The sequence below is a fragment of the Arachis hypogaea genome, chromosome 17, assembly GCF_003086295.3.
Source record: "Arachis hypogaea cultivar Tifrunner chromosome 17, arahy.Tifrunner.gnm2.J5K5, whole genome shotgun sequence".
Taxonomy (NCBI): domain Eukaryota; kingdom Viridiplantae; phylum Streptophyta; class Magnoliopsida; order Fabales; family Fabaceae; genus Arachis; species Arachis hypogaea.
The window spans coordinates 31,404,441-31,427,715 of NC_092052.1; the positions used below are offsets into that span (position 1 = coordinate 31,404,441).

At 32.6% G+C, this 23,275-nt stretch overlaps 2 protein-coding genes across 3 annotated transcripts; one reads left to right on the forward strand and one right to left on the reverse strand.

The window, feature by feature from the left end:
- The first annotated feature begins 1,142 nt into the window (after positions 1 to 1,142).
- On the forward strand, positions 1,143 to 3,741 carry LOC112766662 (WAT1-related protein At3g28050). 2 transcript variants are annotated; one of them, XM_025812559.3, is made up of 5 exons: positions 1,143 to 1,343; positions 1,452 to 1,516; positions 2,778 to 3,006; positions 3,123 to 3,188; positions 3,498 to 3,741. In XM_025812559.3, exons 3-5 carry the CDS (start codon positions 2,813 to 2,815, stop codon positions 3,502 to 3,504), a joined length of 267 nt encoding a protein of 88 aa, XP_025668344.1. In that variant the 5' UTR covers positions 1,143 to 1,343; positions 1,452 to 1,516; positions 2,778 to 2,812; the 3' UTR covers positions 3,505 to 3,741. The 2 variants fall into 2 exon arrangements, with proteins under 2 accessions (XP_025668344.1, XP_025668343.1); XM_025812558.3 differs by lacking the exons at positions 1,143 to 1,343; positions 1,452 to 1,516 and having other exon boundaries at positions 2,465 to 3,006.
- On the reverse strand, positions 2,198 to 2,613 carry LOC112766661 (aldehyde dehydrogenase 1-like). Its single transcript, XM_025812557.3, has 2 exons — positions 2,550 to 2,613; positions 2,198 to 2,471 (listed from the first exon to the last, which is right to left on the reverse strand). Exons 1-2 carry the CDS (start codon positions 2,603 to 2,605, stop codon positions 2,198 to 2,200), a joined length of 330 nt encoding a protein of 109 aa, XP_025668342.1. The 5' UTR covers positions 2,606 to 2,613.
- Positions 3,742 to 23,275: the final 19,534 nt, after the last annotated feature.

Sequence of the window (23,275 nt, forward strand, 5' to 3'; positions counted from 1 at the left end):
CATCAATAATAAACAATGCAGTGAGAAAGGACGTTGAGCTCTGACCCTCAAACAGAGAGAAAACTCCAAGAGAGAGACGGACACCAAAAAATCGAGCAGCGACGACGATGGAGCAGTCCTTCGCGACGGCGATGCCAACAGCTCAGACTCAACGTCGAGGAGAAGTGAAAGTGACGGTAATAGAGGTTGACCTTGAAGAGAGCGACAGAGAGAGGTCTCCGAAGAGACGATGAGCGGCCGACGGCGACAAGAAGAGTAACGATCCGAACAGACGACGACCGACTGACGGCGACAGGGAGAAGAACGATGAGAACAGTGCGACGGTGGGATAGTGATGGTGGCTGGGTTTAGGATTTTTCAGAGACGGAGAGAAAGGGGAGGGGAGGGGAGGGGTGGGGTGGGGTGAGAAGAGTGCGACGGTGGAAGAGGGATCGCGGCTGGGTTTAGGGTTTCTCAGAGAGGGAGAGAAGGGGGAGGGGTGGGGGTGGGGGTGGGCTAGGTTGGGTATCTGGTGGGTTAGGTTTTATATATATATATAAACCGGTAACCCTGAAAAAACCCGGCCGGTTCCGACAGTTCACCGGTTAACCGTCGATTCGACCGGTTCTTAGCCCGATTTTTTGCTGAACGGTTTTATACTCCAACCGAACTGACTAAATGACCGGTTCCCGATTAATCCGGTTGAACCGGCTGGTCTGGTTCGGTTTTCAGAACACTGGCAGCAATCAAATCAATTGCCATTTCTCTCTCATGGATCCGATGCATTTAATGTTAGTTGAATTAAATTTGAAATACATCAATTGAGAAGAAGTGAGTGACCGAACTAAGCATGCAAAGCTTTCTTCCATCTCTCTTTGGTTTCGGATCAAGCAAGTTGGTTTCAAACCAAAAAATGTTTTGGGCTAATGGTAATTATTGAAATTTGGCCCAATAAGTAAAGTAGCAATTCAGCCACATCATTTAACATTTGGATAACCAATACTGAATATTGGGCTTGCTATTTGGCCCAACAGCAAATTTTGTATAACAAAATTATTAATTAGTAACTATAATATGAAGATCAAATTAATAATTTTATATTAATTATATTAATAATGTTTAGTCATCACTAATATTAATTTAGAGTTTCCAAACTTATAACTGTTGATTTTGGGAGATTAACTTGTTTTTTTATATGCTTTCTCTGTCCCCTCTCTCTCTCTCTCTCACAGATGTTCTTAATCGATTATTGATTGGAAATTTGACTTTAGGAAGCACTGGAAGGCAAAATCATCATCAAAACGCAGTCTTCAATTTTCCACTATGGAGTTCGCCTTACTCTCAAAGGATCCGTCAACATGCAGGTTCACCCTTCTCTTTTGCTACACCAAAAATACGCAAACTTTATACTTAGTATTTTATTGAAGCTTTAATTTATGATTTTGTTGGCCTTATTCTTGTGTATGGTGAAGGTTTGGGGAGGATCAACTGGGGTTGTTGAGTTATTCTATGGAGTTATTAAGCCAATCCCTATTTTGTAAGTTTGCTTCTTGTTCTCGTACTGTGTAATTTGACAAGCAAAGTGTGAATTTTATTGATGTTTTTGATTTTCTTTAGCTTTTAAAGTGTGACAAATAGTGTTATTGATTTCTTGCTTCCTTATCTAAACAAAATAATAAATTGTAAATGATTTCTACCTTATTCATTTTTGCATATATGATCTTTCTTGATGAGCCAACCGTAATGCATAACCTTGTGATTATAGATTTGCAGATCAGTCTGCTTATTTGGAATTTGATTCAGTTTCTATGTAACTATGATTAATTATTGGAATAAGTTTTTACATAAACTAGGGATTGACATTTCAAAAATAAAGAGTAGCAACATTGACTTCTTAAAAACTTTCACTGAAGTAAATAGGAAACTCTCTCCAGGTTAGAAGATAATTTTGATTTTAAAATTTGGAGATTACATTAATTTGCATATGAAAATTTCATTAACTAAATTGTTTGTTTTCCTAAGAATAACATTGTAATAAACTAATATAATTCAAGTACTAACAGTTGAATTAATGAAGACATGCATTTAGTGAGCCACCACGAGACCAAAGATGGAACAATAAGTTTCATAAAGTGGGAATTTTATGTGTTAGGAAAGGTATACATAGCTTCAAAAAGTTTCATCTGATCCATTTTATTTAATAGAGGAGACATTGAATTCAAAGCCAAAGAGAGTTGTAAATTGGAGTTACAACAGATTTCTGTTGCAGGTACTGGTGGAGTGCTTGCATTTCATATTCTCTTCCAAATCCACTATGCTTATACCCTCCATAAGGAATGTCACTCCTAAATATGAAATAGCAGTTGATCCAAACAATGCCTGCACGAATGGACCTGGACACTGTGTTTGCAATATCCAAATTCTTTGTCACAATTCCTGCTGCTAGCCCATACTTGGTGTTATTAGCCCTCATAATTGCCTCTTCAATAGTCCTGTTTCAATTTTCCATCCATTATTGTAATAGTAATAGTGTACAAAGAAAACATAAAGCAGTAACTTGTGTAACTTACTTGAATTTCATTAGTGACATCACAGGGCCAAATATTTCATCTTGTACTATAAGCATGTCCTCCTGAAAATGGTTGTTTAAGAATAAAAGAGAAATATTTGACAACGTGATGATCAGTTGTCTTGTTTTCCTAAAGAAGGTTGATTCAAATATTTGACAACATGATGGTTGTTCTCACTGATCAACTGAACGTTTTTGCTGTGCTCTTCATTCGGAGACTAAAAATCAGAGGAAATCAAAGTCATAAAGAGATACATAATAAATATGGCAAGAAGATTTCCCTTCTGCAAGAATCTGCTTCCAATCTTGTTGCTTATTGGCATAGAGTGCAATGATATGGGGTTACTCACTTTGTTCAAAGCAGCCACCAATAAAGGCATGAGCAACCATGTGTTTGTTGCATATGCTTATGCTATTGCTACTATTGTTCTTATTCCTGCACCTTTCATCTCCAAAAGGTTAGAACTTATTAAATTGTTCTTGTTCCAAATTGATCATATGGTTAATTATTATGCTCTCACATCAACATGATATAATATATCTATCTTCATGTTTTGTTCATTTCTGTTTGCAGATCAAGAGTGGTTCCTCCACTCGGTTTCTCCATACTTTTCAAAATTGGCCTTCTTGGGATCATAGGGTAATAAAGGCACTCTAGCTTGATTACTTTAAAGTATGATCAAAGTAATTGTTATGCCCTGTTGGTATTAGAATATTGGATTTGGATCTTTAATTTTAAATTGCTGGTTGCACTTTAGAAAGTAAAATGCATAGTATTTAAAGTCATTAATTTTTCATCATAGATTAGATTTATTAAATTACAAATATATATGGAAAAAAATCAAATAAAAAAAAAAGAGCAGCATGTGTAAGAATGTTGTGTGCTGAATTTGTTGTTAATTTGCATTCGAACTGTATTAACTCTATTATGAATATTTCCTTCTTGCAGCCATTGATTTATTAGAGAGAATGAGGGAGGAAAGCAAAAAAGCATACCAATTTTTGACGTGGTGCCTTTGAAAGAGGCTCTAATTATACCAGAGTGTACAAGTTGAGATAGATACAGTTGCTTGGTCTAAGTAGATATTAAATAGAGAGCATAGTTATATTGTTCATGAATTATTTTTACCTTGTTTTAGTCTAGATTGTGGATCATAAAATTTGATATATTTAAGAATTTTCAATATTTTAAATTCTATATTCTATGTAGACATTGTTAATGGTTTGGTATTTATTTGAAAAATTAATCTATGCTTGATTCTTTTTAAATTTTGTGGAAATATAATTATTTATAAAAATTAAGTTTTAATAGTGGTAAATGTGAAATTAGTAAAAATTTATAATTATAAAATTAGGAACAACGACCGATTTAGTGACCAATTTATATTTAGTTCAGGAATTAGTGACCAATTTAGCGATCGATTTTAGATTTTTAAATCAGGCATTGGCGACTGATTTAGTGACCGAAAAGTTGGTCACCATTTAGCGACTGATTTACTCAGCGACCGATTTAGCAACGGAAAATTTGGTCACCATTTAGCGACCGATTATGTTAGCGACCGATACTCTTTGGTAAAGGTTTGGTAGCCTTGTTAGAAAATTAAGCGACCGAAGTTGGTCGCTATTTTCTAATTAGCGACCAAGGTTTTAGTGACCTCCAGAATCGGTTGCTAAATCGGTCGCTATTCCAGTAATTTCTTGTAGTGATTATTATCAATAATTTTTTTAATAATTATAATTCATATCTTTTTTATATTAACACATAATTTTAGTAATTAAATATCTATTCTCATTAATGATTAATTATTTTCACACAAATATATAAAATAAGTTTTTAGTATATACTTTTAATGATTAAATCCTGACTAAAACATATATTTTAATAATTATTATGATTCTTTTTTATATTTATGTGAATTAATAATTCTAATCATTCTAATATAGACAATATTTTAAAAAAAATTATGTATTAAATAATTAGAATCGTTAACATTTAAATAAAAAAGAAGGAATAATTATATATGTGGTGTAATTTAAATATAACAATATTAATTAGAAAAGAATTAATTATCCATAATGATATTTAATTTATTATTCTATTAAAAAATCAATCACATATAAATTGAATATATAATGAACTAAAGATTTTATTTATAAAAAGAATTAATTACAAAAGTAACTAAAATATAATGAGGTATTAATATCAAAAATAGAGAATTTAATAAGTAAAAATTGAGAAAAAAAACTTAATAATATGTAATACATATTGGTATAAATATTTGAATAAATTATTTCTATAAATTTATTTAAAGAAAAAATCAATCACACTAATTAAAAAATTACAATAAAGTCAATTGGCCTTTTTTTTTTAAAAAAAAAAAGAAGGAACTAAAAATTTAAACGATATACAATAAAAATTAATTAAGGAATATAAGATTAGAGGTGAAACATCATATGTGACACATGATGATGTGTGTCTAATTTTTAAAATAGTTGATTTTAAAATGAATATTGATGGATAAATATAGATGAAAGAAAAAGAAATGAAGGTAAAATAGTGTTACGAAAATTTGAATAAAAAAGAAAAACATTTATAATAATGAAGAAATAGAAACAAAAAAGTCAACATAAATGAAATCAATTAGTAATTATTTAGGAATTTGATGTTAGTTGAGATAATATGTGAAAAGTGAATATATAAAGTAATTAAGAAAAATTAACTGAAGTATTACAAATTAAATTTTTATGTTGTTAAAATTGAATTATATAATATATAGGTTAAGGTGTTGGCTAAATAAATATTAATTGAGTAGCATTTTGCTTTTTAAAATTAATTATTGAGAAGAAGGTGATAAGGACATAGGCGAGAAACAAAAGAAGACAAAACGGAAATAAAAAGATAGAAATGAATTTTTTTATTAGACCTCTAAATAATATGTTCTTAGCAATTTAAATTATCGAAAGGATGTTTTTACTAGATTTTTAAAGAATCTATCTTTGATAATCTAAATCAAAGGACAAAATTGAAAGAACTAACACTAAGAATTATTTTAGGTTGAATTTTTTATTTTTTTCTGTAACAACCAAAGTAATTTACTCACCTCACTTGAATACATATAGAAAAACGTGTATAATAGTATCTATAAAATTTATTCATCAAAAGCTACTTAAAATATCTTACAATTTTTTTTGGGTAGATTACAAACTTTGTTTAAATAGATCCTTAATTGATCAATCTAAAATGGGCCAAATCTTCCTAGCATAAAACAATAAAATCTGAAATTAAATAAAAGATATGATTTTAAAATTGACTCTAACTAAATTTTTGAGTTAAATATAAAATCCTAAAAATATGATAATCAATTTAAATTAGATTTAATCTTATTAGAATATACCAGTTTTGATTTAAATTTTAAGTGCCTAAAATTTTTTGACAAATTCTAACAACAAAATAAAATTTAATTATAATAAAATAAATTCGAATTTTATTCTTTTCAATGAACTTAAAAGGAACTTTTGAATTTCTTATTGTTCTCATTTTGTCCAATGAAACTTATGAGTGCCGCCATTTCAAGACAACTCTTTTTGAGACGAACTCTTAGTCTCTTTAATGTCTAAGATTGACATAGTGTAAGTTTTTTAGTATTTGAATTCTTGAACATAACAAAATTATCATTCTGTTCTGACTTTAGAATAACAAAAATGCCCTCCTGAGCACATATTATTCTCTACCTCCTAAAAATAATTCATTCTCGAATTTGCATATATATCAAAAGGAGAAAAATTAAATACATCAATCACGACTAAAGTATAACACTCACCCATTAAATTTATCTTGTTGGTATTGTTGTTGATATACTCCAACACTTAGAATGTACCATCTTCTTTAGCACCAAGTATAGTTTTTCAAAAAATTCTTCTTTTCTTCAATGAATCCAAACCCAATTTTCTAGTTCAAAAATCATATTTTGATGGCTCTTCTTTACTCATTGAATTTTGGCCATGTCCTTCTTGTTAACTATGTTATGAGCCTTTTCTTTAAATTTAGTCGTTTGCCTCTTACTTTCACCACCTAAAGTAACATCACTCAAAGTTAAAGGCATCAAATACAAACTAGTAAAAAGCATCCATAAATTCAGAGTTATTAATTGCATCATTATAAGAAAGCTCAATGTTTAACAAATAAGTATCCAAATCACTCTAAACATGCAAGATATGATCACCCAAATAACTAGCATAAGTTAGAACATAATTAATATGTTTGGAAAACAACTTAACAATGTGTGTGGAATGTTTAATATTTTGATATGCAATTTAAAATACTATCATACTAATTTTGTCTACAACAAGAAGTCAAGAACAATGCTATAATTATGTTTTTAAAACCAAGGAAAAACAAGCAGAAGATTTATAACAATATCAATCCATCTATGAGTAGAAATCACTACAAAAAAATCTGAGTACTGTTAAAATTACCATCGAAAAAAATGAATAAAACCAACGGTATAAACTTTGTCGGTAATCAGTTACCATCAAATTTTTTGTTCGACAGTAATCACCGTCAGATTCTGCAGTAGATTACCTGTCCGAAAAATCTTTTGGTTACCAGCGAATTTTTTCGATAATAATTTTGGTACCACAATATACTATTTTTTGCATTATTATCATCGGATTATACCTTCAGTAAATCCGACAGTAATGTGAATTTTTTAAAATATTGTGACATAATTTTGGTAAAAAAAAATTTAATTTTAATTTTTTATTTAAATTTATTTTTCACATTATTAGTGGTCAAATATAAATAATAGAAACCAATTATGTAATATTATTAAATATCAAATGTTCAAATAAATTAAAAGTCAAATAAATCAAATACAATGAAATAGTAAAACAAAGCCCTAAACTATAAAGACTCTGGTAGTCGTTATCGTCGTCATTTCCGTGGTCTTGCTGAGGCGCGAAGAAGGATGTGATGTCTGTGTCCCACCACAGAACTACTGCCACCAGCAGCGCCTTTGCCACCAGCAGTGTCATTGCCACTAGCGCGCATCTGAGTCTAGTACACCGTCATCTGCTATTCCATCCGCTGAAGTCGCTCCAACTGCTCCCTCCACTCCAGCCTGAGCTCATCCGTGTCTGTCATTCATGTGAGGATCTTTTGATACCTCTCCTGAGTCTCGTTCAATTCCTGAGCCTATTCGTGAAGGCTCCAGGTGAGCTCCTGCACATGCAGCCTCAAATCAATGCCTTCCTCAAAATCGACGGCTCTATTGGTGGCAAAGGCAGACGTGGAGGTGTGGAGGCTACTAGTGAAGAATGACCCAACCCATATATGCAGCTCTTGTACGGTGCTGAGGCGGTCTTACGCTAAACTGCATCGGGATCGACGATTGAAGCAGTAGAGCCACTAGCGTCCTTCCCACTTTGCTGAGATTGTTGAGTTGTGGCCTCCAATCTCTATATGTAGGACTCCTGTATAACACATGTTATTATGATTAGAATGACAACTGTATAGTTAATTGAAAATTTTATATCAAAAGATCAGATATGTACTCACATAATAATCTGCAGACCGCTGACCAGCAAATCTCTCTTTGTTCTCTTTTAAAGTGTAGGTATAGTTAAAGGTCTCCGCCAATATCGCATCGTGATCTAACGACTTCAACTTTACATGTTGAATTAAAACAATATGTTAAGATGCCTACTAATGACATATCAAAGAATATAACTAAGTTAATATTAAAATTAGAAAAGTTATATACCAGCCTGACCTTAGTCTTCATGAAGGTCGCTGAGCTACTAGTATACTTGGACAACCTGGCCGATACCGCTGTTAGCTCTGTTTGTGAGACACCAATGCTTGAACCCCTCATCGGTCTCCCAATGAACGTATAGAGCCTTCTTGATTTTCGGGTAGAACCAAGAAGTAAGGTGGTCGCACCTCTCACGTACATCCTCCAACATCTGTTACAGTCGCCTACCCATACGATGGTCTTATATCTTCCTGATGATGAGATCGTGCTCCTTGTCCTATATAAAGTTCAACTGCACAAAAAAACTTTTAAATTAGTTAATCAAAATATATCGTATTAAACAAAATAAAAGATATAAACTAGTCAAGAAGGTTTGACTATATTAAATTTTTACCTCCCACTTCTAAAATCATCGCTCTCTAGTCTTAGAGGGTATCTTCTTGTAGCTCGGCCATGGATAATCTTTCATTAACTCAATGACCTTGGTAATCTCCTGAGTACATACGTTGTTGTTTGACACAAACCTATCAACAATTTACAAACAAACCAATATGACAATATGAATTAAAACTTCAAAAGCAAATAACCATAATATATAAAGATTTTTTAGAAATTTCGGTAGAGTTTCATTTATAACTGGAATGCACTAAACTATAATCAATAATCAATAATCAATAAACAAGATATATCAAACACTTTCAGCAATTCAAACCTATAACCCTAAATTTACTAAAACTAGTATCAATTATCAAGAATTACTAATCACGATATAGCAGACACTTCAGCAGTTCAAACATACAACCCTAAAACTACTAAAACTAGAATCAATAATCAACAATCAGTAATCACGAGTTATCAAACACTTTCAGCATATAAAAGACTTAAAGTTGTACTTACACCATTTTGCCATCAAGCCAAATCGTCAACCGTACGATGGGAGGTGGTGGAGGGGCATCAGCTGGCTTGTTTCCGTGAGAGGACTTCGGCGTCGTGGCATCCGTCGCTAGAGGTGGCATCATCGAGACAGTGGGCTGCTAAGCGGATGGAGGCAACGTCGTAGCTGTAGACACAGGGATGTAGTTGGGGTTCGGGATTATGATGAACGGCTGGTCCGATGCACCGATAACCTATTACGTCATCGGCGTAGTCAGAGTAGAGGAAGAGGATCCAGAATTCCCAATGATACCAGCATAAATCCTCTTTCTACCACAACCACGACCACGACCACTAGGCTGATCCATAACACCTCTACTAGTTGTCATGTCTGCGAAGAGCATATACCAATAAAAAATGTGGTAAACATATTCTCTAATCATTCAAAATGCTTAATCAAAATAAACTATGTTAAAATTAGTTAAAGAAATATATTATCCAAAGATTTAATTTAAATCAAGTTTCATTGCAATCGCTTTAAAATTAAATTTTATACAATTTTTCAAAGTTCTGCCCTTGTCCTAGCAATTTCTGAAAAATAGCATGCAGCAAGGTTTTTACAAAAAATTATGAAAAAATCAATTCTAACTTATAAAACACTTAAAGTAGTACTTACGCCATTCCTCCATTAGGCCAAATCGTCACCCGTACGATGGGAGGTGGTGGAGGGGTATTAGCTGGCTGGCTTTTGTGAGAGGATTCCAGCGATGCGGCATCCGTCGTTGGAGGCAGCATCCGTCGTTGGAGGCGGCGTCACCGAGATAGTGGGCTGCTGAGCGGATGGAGGCGGCAGCGTCGTCATGAAGCTACAACCTGTGACGTCACTGGGGTAGTTAGAGTAGAGGGAGAGGATCCAGAATTTACAGCGATACTGGCAAAAATTCTCCCTCTACCATAACCACGACCACGACAACTAGGCTAATTTACAACACCTCTACTAGTTGTCATGTCTGTGAAGAGCATATACCAATTAAAAATATGGTAAACATATTCACTAATCATTCAAAATGCTGAATCAAAATAAACTACGTTAAACTTAGTTAAAGAAATACATTCTCCTAAGCTTTAATTTAAATCAAGTTTCATTACAATTGCTTTAAAATTGAAATTGTACAATTTTTCAAAGTTTTGTCCCTGTCCTAGCAATTTCTGAAAAATAATAGGCAGCAAAGTTTTTACAAAAATCATGAAAAATTTAATTCTAATTTATCGCTCTTAAATTTTGGTAGAGTTATACTAGACACCTCCAAGTTTGATTTCAAATAAGTTTCAGATTCATATCACATTATATGAAAAAGTTATGTAACTTTAAATTCTGTTCTGTTTTAATTTTTTCAATAGTTATTAAGGGAACATACAAGGGTCCAAATCCTAATCCACCCACCAAGAGGCTTCAAGCATTGTTATTAAGCAACTCCAATACTCATATTTGCTAAACTTTCAAAGCATTCAAAATTTGTAAAACAAACAAACCCTAAATCATATCATTTATTTTAATTTGTTCATCGTCAAACCAATTTTTATAAATTCTCTAATTGATTCTAAATTATCATCTAATTGAAGCACAAGTAACTTGAAAAGGAAATTAAGCCACCAAAAAATAATTTTCAAATAAAAGATTAAGAACAAATTAACAATAATGAAAAAAATATATAATGAAAACTTCACTAAGCAACCCAAATGAATAATCAACACAAATCAACAATAATAAACACAAATCCTATTTTATAATAAATAATAATAAGTAAGAATAGCAGGAGCTTCTGACCTTACGCTGGCGCCGAGAACGAAAAACAGAAGCGGCGGTAGAAGCATTTGCAACAGCGGCAGCAAAGGCGTTTGCAGCAGCAATGGCAGCAGAATGGTGAGATGGTGCCTTCAGAGGGGCTGGCAGAGAGGAGGATGTTCATGGAGAGAAGAGATGAGAGGGTTAGAGAGAAGTGAGAGGCGAGAGGTTAGAGAGAGAGAGAGAGAGAGAGAGAGAGAGAGAGAGAGAGAGAGAGAGAGCAAAATTCGAAATGAAGGGGAAGAGGGTTCGCAGTTCAAATTTAGGACACGATTACCGTAACATAAATTTGACGGTAACGTAGTGCGGGTCGCCTAAACGCAACGTTTCACTAAAGTGGCTACCGTCGGATTTTTCCTATGGTAAATTCGATGCTAAAGTTCGCGCCTATTTTCCTCATTTTTCTCTAATTATTAGCAGAAAATTTACCGTCGAAAATAGAAATCGGCCAGTAATGATTTGACATGACGAACCCCACACCAAAAATCGTTGGTAAATCTGCTGGTAAAGCCGACGCTAATTTGCAACGCTAAATCCAACGATACTCAGCATTTTTCTTGTAGTGAATAAGTAAAGGATTGCACAATATATTTGACAAAGTTTGAGATTCAACTTGTTTACATGCAATGTAATCAGAATAAATTTCTCCAACACTTTTACATCTAAGTGGCCAACAAAAATATGTAGATAACATATCTGAAATTCTTTTTATTACACTATGACACTTTAACTTAATATGCCCACAAGCAACATATATAGCGCAAAAATCAAATTTAGTTACATACACATTCTTCAAATATGCAAATACTAACAAGTTAGGAGTAAGAGTAGTTATTAAATCATATATTTTGGACAACTCATGAGCAAGCACATTCTCATTATCTTGTTTAATCACATATGAAAAATAATCTAACAACTTAGTTCACTTTGCATGCCTTTTGTTTAAGATCCCTTGAATTATCAAATGCAAAGCATATAATATCTTGTCATATGTTGAATACTTGAGAGATATTTCATATAACGCTCACAAAAGAATGAAATTAGTTACATTTCTCTTTTTTCATCCACATTAATACCCTCAAAATGTATTAATAAATATGCAAAACTTTAAAAATCTAACATAAAAACACTAAGCAATTCATGGTTAAATATATGAGAAATTAAACACTCTTTGAAATTCAATGATACTAATGCACTCTTATCTTAGCTAGAATTTTCTAGATATTTTTCACAAGTGTGTTTATTGCTCTCAGTTTCTTGTTCTCTCATTGACTTCTCTTTCTCAATATTCTCTTTTTTTTTTTTTATCTCAAAACTCTCTTTTTGACTCAAACAATGATTCTTTTCACTTAAATACTCATTTTTTTCTCAGTTTCTTCTTCTCTCAAATTCTTTTTTCTCTCTCTTATTTTTTTAAATTGCTCACACCCCAAGGATCCCTTTTAAAAATTTGGCTCTATTGGTTCCTCCAACACACATATCTATTTACAGCATACTCAACAAATTTTTCCATAACTAATTTTGAAGAAGAATTAAAGATAGGATTAAAAGAACTCTTTTTCTTAAGTTGATTTATATGATTCTTGTTGAAATCCTTTTTGAATTTTGTTTTATCCTCAAACTTTACTTCTTTAGAAATCCTCATAAAATTGGAGTCTGAATAAAGTCAAGTTGCTATAAGTTGTTGCTGCTTTTCCACCTGAGTGGTCAAAGTGACTAAATTCTCCATTGTTGCATGATGGTAAAGTTTGATTTTATCTGCAATATTTTTGTTTAGTCCAATAAGAAAGTGCCCTATAAGAACTTTAAGACCCTTTTCAACATTAGTCATGCTTATCAAATTCAACAACTCCTTATGGTATTTCTTTACATATTTTGATCCTTATTTCAACCTATGAAACTTTTTAAGAAACTCCTTCTGGTATGATAATGACACAAACTGGTTCTTCATGATTTTTTTATCTTCTCCCATATGAAAATTGGTCTATTTCCGTACCTTCCTCTAGACCATTCAAACTCATTCCACCAAATACGAGCATCGTCAGAACATTTGGCTTCTACCAATCTAACCTTTTTTTTCCTCTAACAGGATGCAACATGAAACTCTACCTTTCTTTCCCATTCAAAATATGCTTCAACATCATTCTTTCCTTGAAAGGCAGGGATTTACATCTTGAAAACCTTTCTCAGATAATATGAGATTCTTTCATCATCACTATTATCATCCTCAATCCTCATTGAATCTGATTTAGAAACTTGTAAAAAGAATAATGAAGACCTCACAACAATCTTCTCACGTGTACCTTTCGGATTAGGTCACTCATGTTTGCACTCGATCTATGACTTTTTTTTTCTCTTTTGAGCTCACCCCTCTTGTCTTTTTTCACTCTTAGATTACTTTAACTAGTTGCACTTTAGAAATTAAGGAGAAAGAGAGACCTAACTAAGATAATATTAATGATAGAAACTTTTAATTTGACAAGAAAAAAATTAGTTTATGTGACAAATGACTCAAAATAAAGAGAGACACTTTTTTTGAGTTTTAGAAATACTAAAATAATTTCCAATCCCAATTGATATCCCAAAATAATTGAAGCAAATCTAAACATTTGGATCACTATAAGAAAATTGCTGAGTACTATCGGATTTCCGTTGGATTTAGCGTTGTGTGTTACCGTCGGATTTTTTTGTCAAATTTACAGGCGAAAAGTGAAACTATTTTATCGTGTCAAACATTTACCATCGGATTAGCTATTTTGACAGTAAAGTTTCTAGTAACAATCGGAGGAAAAATAGGAAACTTGGCACAGATTCATTACCATCAGAGTTATCGTCGGATAGATCTGACAGTAACTCAATTTAGTGCGACGCAGCATTTTGGTCACTCGCAAAATATTACCGCCATATTTATCCGCCAAAAAATTTGACGGTAACGAGCCATAAAATTCGAAGCGCGAACCCTCTCCTCCTTCATTTCGAATCCTCCTCTCTCTTTGCCTTCTCTTCTCCCACTCTTTCTCTAACATCTGTCCACCGCTTCATCAGCCTCGCCGCTGCCAGCAGCCCTTCTGTAGCCCACTTTTGCCGCCTCCTCTCCCTTTACCCTTTGCAGCCCACTCTCTCTCTAACCTTCTTCCTCGACATCCTTTTTGGCGGCCCCTCTCACTCTCACCCCGCCACCCACCTCTGCCAGCCGCCACCAACAGTGCCGGCCCTCCAACATTCTCCCACCGCCGCTGTCGTTGCTGCTACTGTCATTACTGTCGTTGCTACTACCGTCGTTACTGCCACCGCCCCCTTCTTTGTTCTTTTCACTACTCCTGCATTCCAGGTTCTTCTTTATTTTAATATTAAATTCAATCTTTATTTTAGTTATCCTTAGTATTATTATAGGTTTTAGTTGTTAATTAGTATTATGCTCGAGTTAGAATAATTTTTTATTTTAGAGGATTTAGGTTATTAAGATAGGTTAGATTTAAAGTGTTAGGTTTTAAGTTGTTGAAAAGTATTTGGAATTATGAATGAATTGATCGATTAAAATTGTTTGTTTGGATATTCTGCTGGAAATATTATGAATTACTGTAGCTAGTATATTGTTAATATTGACTTCTTGTTAATTAGAGTTGAATGAATATTTGGTTGTGCTATTTGATATGTTTGATGTTTTTGAATGTCAAGTGTTTGATAATATGTCTCTTGTAATAATTGAGTTTTTTGTATGTAGTGATATAATGCCACATTGGTTTGTTTGTGAACTTACTTTCAATCACTACATATCACACTTTAAAACTTTACTTTTATACAAATTCATTAATTCACCATAAATTGTTGTTATCTTTTGTATGTGTATTAATATTTTTAGATTTGGTGAATTTAATTGAGTTTTGACTGATGTTGTGGATTGAGGTTGATTGGATGGGAACTGTAAAGGTGGATATATGTCCAATTTTAGGGTGGTTATGTCAAAAGTTTTTTGAAATAATAAAAATGTTGAAGAATTTGTGTTGTATATGCTTATTAGTGTTAATTGGTATTCTCTTTGCAGACATGACGACAGGTAGCAGAGGTGTCACGAGTCGGTCTCGTGGTCGTGGTAGAGGGAAGGTTTCAACTAGTACCACAGGGACTTCTCAGTCATCGCCCTCTACCCCGACTACCCCGTCGACCCTTGTGACGTCATAGGCAGGTCTATCGGACTAGCTATTCATCATGGTCCCAAATCCCAACTACGTTGCTCTTTTTGCTATGTCTCCTCCAACTCTAGTGACAGAGACCGTGATGCCAGAATCCTCTAATGGATGCCTCTCCACCACCACTCGTCATATGGAGGAGGATTCGGCCTGATGGCATGACAGCGCGAGTACTATTTTAATGTCTTTTATCCGCAACATATTTTGAATTTGTTAAGTTTTATGTGTTTTTATGTGTTTGCTAATCTTAAATTTTTCATTGATAGGTTTGCACCAAATAACAATACATGTACACAGGAGATATCCAATGTGATTAAGTCCATGTACGATAACCATGGCCGAGCTACACGAAGATCCTTGTTGAGACCAGGGGCGATGGTTTCAGAAGTGGACGATAAGAAATCAATGTTGTTGAATTAACTGTATTTTATTTCGACTAACTAATGTTATTGAATTACTTTGTGCAGGAGAAATTTATATGGGATAAGGAACATGATCCCATGATTAGGAAGATTTATTTTGACTAACTAATATATGGAATATATATTATTAGATGTATAATTTTGTCTATATGCAAATAAAAAGTCATCCATAAGTCATTTAAAATGATCTCATATTTGATTTTTTTTAATTTACTATCATTTTCACTTTTAAAACATATTAAAAATTAATGTGACTTATTATCAGAGTCTTTAATCAAAACCAAATAAAGAAAACAAATCAATAATAATCAACACAAATCAACAATAATCAGAAATTCAAAACAAAAATTTAACCTTAGAAATTATAAACACGAGTTCAGAATAAATCAACAATAATCAAAACATGTTTTAATTAGAAATAGAACAAATTAGAACTAAATAAGGAACACAAATCGGAACATGTTCTAATTAAAATTGAAACAAACAAGTTCAGTATCCTAAATTCAAAATTTTAGAAAATCCTAAGTTCAAAACAACTTCAGTACCATAAGTTCAGAACTAAATAAAGAACAAAAATCAAACATGTTTTAATTAAAATTGAAACTAAACAAATTTAGTACCCTATATTCAGAATTTTAGAAAAATCTAAGCTCAACACAGGTTCAGTACCTTAAGTTCAGAACTAAATAAGGAACACAAGTCAAAACATGTTCTAATTAAAATTGAAACTAAACAAGTCCAGTATCCTAAGTTTAGAATATTAGAAAACTCTAAGTTCAAACAAATTTAGTACACTAAATTCATAACTAAATAATCAATAATAACCAGAAGTAGAAAAATAACAAACAAACCTTATAAATTATATCAACTAATTAGAATTTTAGAAAATCATAAGTTCAGAAGCATTACCTGAAGAATAGCAACAGAGCTGAGAAGAACAAGCGGCATAGACGGTAGCGGGGTAGACGGCGGTAGAAGCAGCAGCATAGATGGTGGAAGAAGCAACGGTGTTGGCGGCGGTGGTAGCAACTCGTTCAGAATCTAGCAGCTACAACGGTGACAGGGAAAACGACGAGGAGTGGCTCCTGGAGAGGATGGGGCTGCTGAGGAGATGAGAAAGGTAGAGAAAGAGTAAGAGGTGAGAGGGTTAGAGGGTTAGAGAGAAAGACAAAGACAAATTCGAATGAATGAGAAGAGGGTTTCGCAGTTCAAATTTACAGCATAGTTACTGTTGGATTTACCATCAGAAAATTGGATGGTAAACCATTGCGAGTCGCCAAAATGTAGCATTTTCACTAAATGAGTTTACCGGCGAATTCATCAAATGGTAAATTAGATACTAACTTACGCGCCTATTTTTTTGTTTCCCTCCAATTATTACCGGCGGATTTACCGTCGGAAACATAAATCCACCAGTAATAATTTGACTTGACGAATTTGATGCCATCATTGCCGATAAATCCGCCGCTACTCTGGGTTGCTAAATTTAACGATAAATCTGATGGTACTCAATATTTTTCTTATAGTGTCTACTCCATTGATTTTGTCAGCATGTCTAACATCCCAGAGTTTACCATCAAAAAATCGGATGGTAAACCATCGTGAGTCACCAAAACGTAGTGTTTTCACTAAATGAGTTTACCAGCGAATTCATCCAATGGTAAATTTGATACTAACTTACGCGCCTATTTTTTTGGTTTCCCTCCAATTATTACCGGTGAATTTACTGTCGAAAACGTAAATCCACCAGTAATAATTTGACTTGACAAATTTGATGCCTTCAAATCCACCGCTACTCTGGGATACTAAATCTGACGATAAATCTGATGGTACTCAATATTTTTCTTATAGTGTCTACTCCATTGATTTTGTCAGCATGTCTAACATCCACCATTTTTTTCGGGATAGCATGGTCATGGTTGCTCTCAACCTTGGCAAAAGTATCACTAAAAGCATAAGGTCAACAATATAGTTAGATAAGTCAACATAGATGGACCCAACAAATTAAAACTCATATTAAAATAAACACTAAAGATGGGATCTTAATATTATTACCTATCGTAAACTTGTGAAACAGAGCTGGTGCTGTAAAAGGCCTCCAAGTTCAGGAATTTCGTTGAAGCATTTTTTCTGTGATATGTTTTTCCTTATGTGTACAATAGTGAACCGTGAAACATATGTTATATAGGGAACAATATGGGATATAGGAAGTCGTATGGAATCATATTGCTGCCAAAATAGGGTTGTACGAAAAAATTTTGAACAAGGCATGATCATGTATGGATATTGAACAATGCAGTTGGGAGGATAAATGCGTGAGATGGATGCCTGAGTTGTGCTTTTCCTAGTATATGATTACATAATGATAAACAAAGGCAAAGCTAGCCTCTTGTTTACAAATTTCTTTAAGCCATTACTCCAACAACAAAATTCCCATATTTGTTTCTTTAAAATAGATTTAAATATATTCTCAAATATATGATATCAATTACTCTAATGGAATGATAATATCAATTATTTTAACACGACAAATCATAGTGCTCATTTAAGTGTTTTGTTCTCAATTGAGAAATTAAATTAGATTAACATGATGAAGAGTATAAACGTAAATTGTTTATTTTACTTTTAAAGCACAAATTTTATTTTTAATGTAATTTCATCTAACGTCTAATCTTACTATTAATTAAGCTAATGACACCGTAATCTATAAACTTCCACATAAACTTTTCTAAGTCATTTAAATTCTTTAATTTCACTACGCCCACAGTTATATAACAACATTTTTAAAGAAAGACATGATTTTTAACAAAAAATTCATATCACTCACTCAAAAATTTATGTGAAAGTCTATTAATATGATTGTAAGGACAAACCAAACGACATATATGTCCATAACTTTGCCAATACAGCCTGGGCAACTCGTATACGGGTACAATAGCAGCAGACACATTTCAAAAAGAGAGCATGCGGTACTATTTGCTACGGCTCACAAAAGAGACAAAATTATGTACACTCATTGGCAGTGGCATGACATTAGTGTCTACACATGTGCTTTGCCAATTTGGTGAATATTGTGAAGCTATGTGGAAACAAATAAGGTAGCTAAAGTCAAGAAGACACATACACTCCTCAATAGCAAATCACCCTCACAAAAGAACATGTATGCAATAGAATACAAGGATCATTGCTTCAGCCATTTTCAATATAGAGAGGAATAACACATTGATGGATATCTTGCTGTCTAAGATACGACTACTCCGGAAAAAGGTTGACGACATTAGAAAAAATCATATGCAGATAAATGCCATTGCTCATGTCAAATCTATCTTTCTTGCCAATGGCGACTCAAGTAGTGGAAACAAAGGAAGGCGGGAGAAGAAACAAAAAATGAGGTCACCTTGTCCAGATGTGTTCAGCAAAGGTGCCACTGAAAGGGTCTAAGAACAACTAAAATTAGCATCTACCATGAAACTCAATGCATAGAAAAAAGTTTTTAAGCTCACATATAAAGAAATAAACCTGATTACCTTGCTTAGTGATGTCGATGAGGAGCCAAAGGAAGTTGTTGAAGTTGATACAGTTGATATGCTACCTCCAAAATTAACAAGGTGGTAACTTCGAGGAATCACGTTATTACAACCATGTCTTAGCCACTGCATAGGGTTAAACCAACCCAAAAAGCTCCCTCTGACACCAATTCTAAGAAAAATTTAATGGCAATAGGAAGCATGACAAGATTCTAGACACCGATAACACTTTGCATGTTATCCATTTTCCAATTTATAAATATCATTTTTTATCTTGTAATATGCTTTCGTTCCTAATGTCGATGAATGGAAAAAATGTAGTAAATACAGTTAAATAAAAAATGCTTCAAGCACTGTTCCACCATCGTAAAACAAATGCGAATCATCGTCTACAACACCAAAGAATAACCATCACAACACCCTCATTTAAACACTAAGTACGCAACTGGATCCCCAAGATGCTACATCGAAAAGGACATTCCTATCTGAAAAAAAAAGTTAATCACAATTTTGCATCGTTAGTAGGGTTATCATGCATTTTCAAACCGGTCCCTGACTTGAACCTAAGAAAAGAACATGAGAAAATTAAGGCATATATTTTCTGTTCATCACCTTACGGGGAGTAAGTTGTTGCTTTTTAAGTATCTCGGTGAAAAACCTTACATAAAGATAATATTGAACTAAAATTTGTTTTTCCAATTTGTTGAACTTCATTGTAAAAAAGAGATCACTAAGCATGGAAACTACAGAATCTCTAGAGCGTAGCTAAGATGCATGCCCAAGACATGATATTTCAGAAGAGGTTTGCATTTAACGATTAAAATTTCATAAATTAACAACAATAACTCATTAATTCTTTAGTGATTCACACATTGAAACAATAATATAAAAGATTATACTTTAAAACTGCATGTAAGCTAATGGCCATTAGAACAACATATGAACAGAGTAACAACAAAAAGACACCATGGAGCTTAACACCATCATTTGTAGTAATCTCAATAATTAAGCATAATAGTTCAAAATATGTGTAACAATGTAGCATATATTAAGTCCAATATGAATGTTGTGTCGTGAAAGTTGTACAATTGTGTAAATGATTAATTGGACTTGGTACAATTTGAATTGACTAGTCTCATATTTTGTGTGTATTATAGTATACATTATTTTTTAAATTCTAGGAGGACGTCATCAAAGATAAAACACTAGATGACTTGCTTAGAGATTATGAAAAAGATTTCATGCAACCCAATAAGAATATTAAATGGGTAAAAAAATCCACTGACTTTAACAAATTTAAATAGTTAAAATTAGAGAAAAAACTAATTTAAATATATATTATTTGTTGTGTTTATGATATTTAAATCAAACAATTTTTAAAATTTTAGATATATATTCCAATTAAGGAGAGTGTTGGTCATTGATATCTTATGGTCTTTAGAATCGTAGACAAGGTAACCTCACCAAAATATGGTGAGGAAAAGGACTCTAGGACATGAAAGTAATAGTAAGCATCTCAATATAGCAAGTGCCATGATATGCTAAAATAAGGTTCATTGAGTCTCATACAGCTATGGTTATAGGAACAAGTGCTTGTTTAAATAATATTATCAAAGGATTATTTCAAACATGGGATGCCAGGCAAGGACCATTTTGTAAAATGGGAAATAGTTCGAGCAAATGGATTACTGCAACTGGAATCAAGGTAGACCACTTGTTAGTATGCTTTCGCTTCTCTTGTTAATGCACATTTTTTCTTTGTGGTTTTAATCAAACTTTAATAATCTGGCATAGTAAAAATTTTACTTGTTGGATTATGCAATGACTGAATATAGAGTCTCACTTCACCCCATTTGTCTTCAGAGTGGTAAGCGTACACACTTTGAGTTGTCTAGCTCTACGTATAATCATTGTATTATTAAAGTGCCAATTTGGTGAATATGTAGCTTAAGGATGAAAAAGTCCGCATAAGTAGAACATTAAAGCTTGTATTATCTGATAGCAACGAGAGGAAGCAAGACATTCAAATAAACACAAATCAATGGTGGAATATGGTTGTGGAAAAAAATTAATTAGATATTTAAATTTGAGTTAAAAAATATTTATATTCTATAGTTATTAACTTGGTATTAGAATTTGAGTTCTAAAATGTTTATTTTGTTCATGTACGCATCTATCTAGCTAGAACTTGTATGATAAGATAATTATATATAGTTATGATTTAAACAATTTTAGTTATATTTAAACGATTTTTTACTCGATTTTTGTATTATAAAGTTACATAGACAAATAAAAGAAAACATGGTTTTATAATATTTCTTCTGCTTAGCATGAATTAAACTGATACAACATAGCAATCTTGCTGTAAGAAACAAAGAAATCAAAATTTTTTAAATAACTAATCGAAGTAATAGTTAAAAATCTTCCCATTATTAAAAAAATAAGAAAATGAGAACATAAGAGTTTAAAGCACTATGTTATTAACATAAAAAAAAAAAACATGTATGATCTACCACCAACTAACCTACATAGTATAACTAATGAGTGGATTGGAATTAAAAGGACTTAACTTTGTCATTATATGGTCTATCATTAGCTAATCTACATAACATGACTAGTGTATGAATTTGAGTATCCTTGTTATTGTATGAAGAGTAATATAAGATCCAAGCGTTCAGACTTGTAAAACACTAATACAAAAAAAAAGACAAAATAAAAAAATTCCTCAAATTTTTAACATAAATTTCCTGTTCATTCTCAACTTTCATCTTTCATCAATGTAATCTAAAATAGGTAACTAATAATAACAAAAAATCAATTAGACACAGTTAAAAATTAGAACTCAAATCCAACGCACACCAAATTAGACACGATTACTTCTCCACATTTGGGGTGTATTTAAATAGAAGATATCCATATTTAAAAAAGAAAACTAAAGGTTAAAGTAAAGGTAAATTGACCTAGAACAAGTAATACACATTAAAAATTGAACTCTGTTAGGTAACCAACCTTCAACCAGCCAACTACCAACCAACTTGTCATTAATTGGTAATCCTGATTTTTCAAAATTGTCATTAATTAGTAATTATTTAAATTTTATTTTAAAAAAAATATAAAATCAATAAATATTAATTACAATTGTTTAAAGTTGGCTAGTTAGGAGTTGTTTATCTATACTTTTCCTTAAAAATTAAATGCAACAAAAGTAATATAGGACTAATTAATTTCATTGGCTCCATCATCCTCATTTCCAAATTCAGAATTAGAGTCATCTATCTCCATATCCTGAAATAACACAAAATTTATGAGGAACACATGAAGAACCCCAAAGTAGCTAGTAAATAAAATATCAAAGTTGAAGAATGTCTCACTTGATCTCTGCTGGATTCAGAACAAGAATTTACATCATTTTTACCTTCATCTTTCTCATAAATGAAATCTTATTTCTCATCCTACATAGTCTCATATGCATCATCATCTATAGTTAACTATGTCGTTCATGTGAACCCCCATCATACTTACTCCAATCTGGACATGTAGTTTTATTATGCCCTAGCTTTTGTCATATACTACATCATTGTCTGGTATTATCCTTAGCCCTTCTACAAATGGGGGGTCACGAGAAACTATATCAGTGGCAGGAATTGCACCACCAAAAGCAACTGCACCAACAATATCAGCAGCATTCAGTGTGGCCACCAATCTATAATCCAACAATCACTAGTATTGGATAGACTTTAAACAATCTCAAGTGAACTCCTTTGTATCTTGTATTTGTTATTTCATATTTTTGGTCCACCTATTTAAAGCTAAATATTTTGGCAATTCACAAATATCAAGTCTAACTAAAATATATAGAATGTATTCGCAAGGAATTCAAATGACTCCATCCTCATACAAGAGCAGGTAAACTCCATTGGTAAATCATAGAAACATATTTAACATGTATCATTAGGACTACCATATTTAACTACCGTGTATAACACATAAAAACTAACATCAATGCAATCTAACACTTTCATTGAATCAAACCTTATAATAATAGAGAGAAATAGAAAAAATACATCTCTTGTATATAAATTAGTTACAGATTTTTTCAATGACAATAAACGGGTT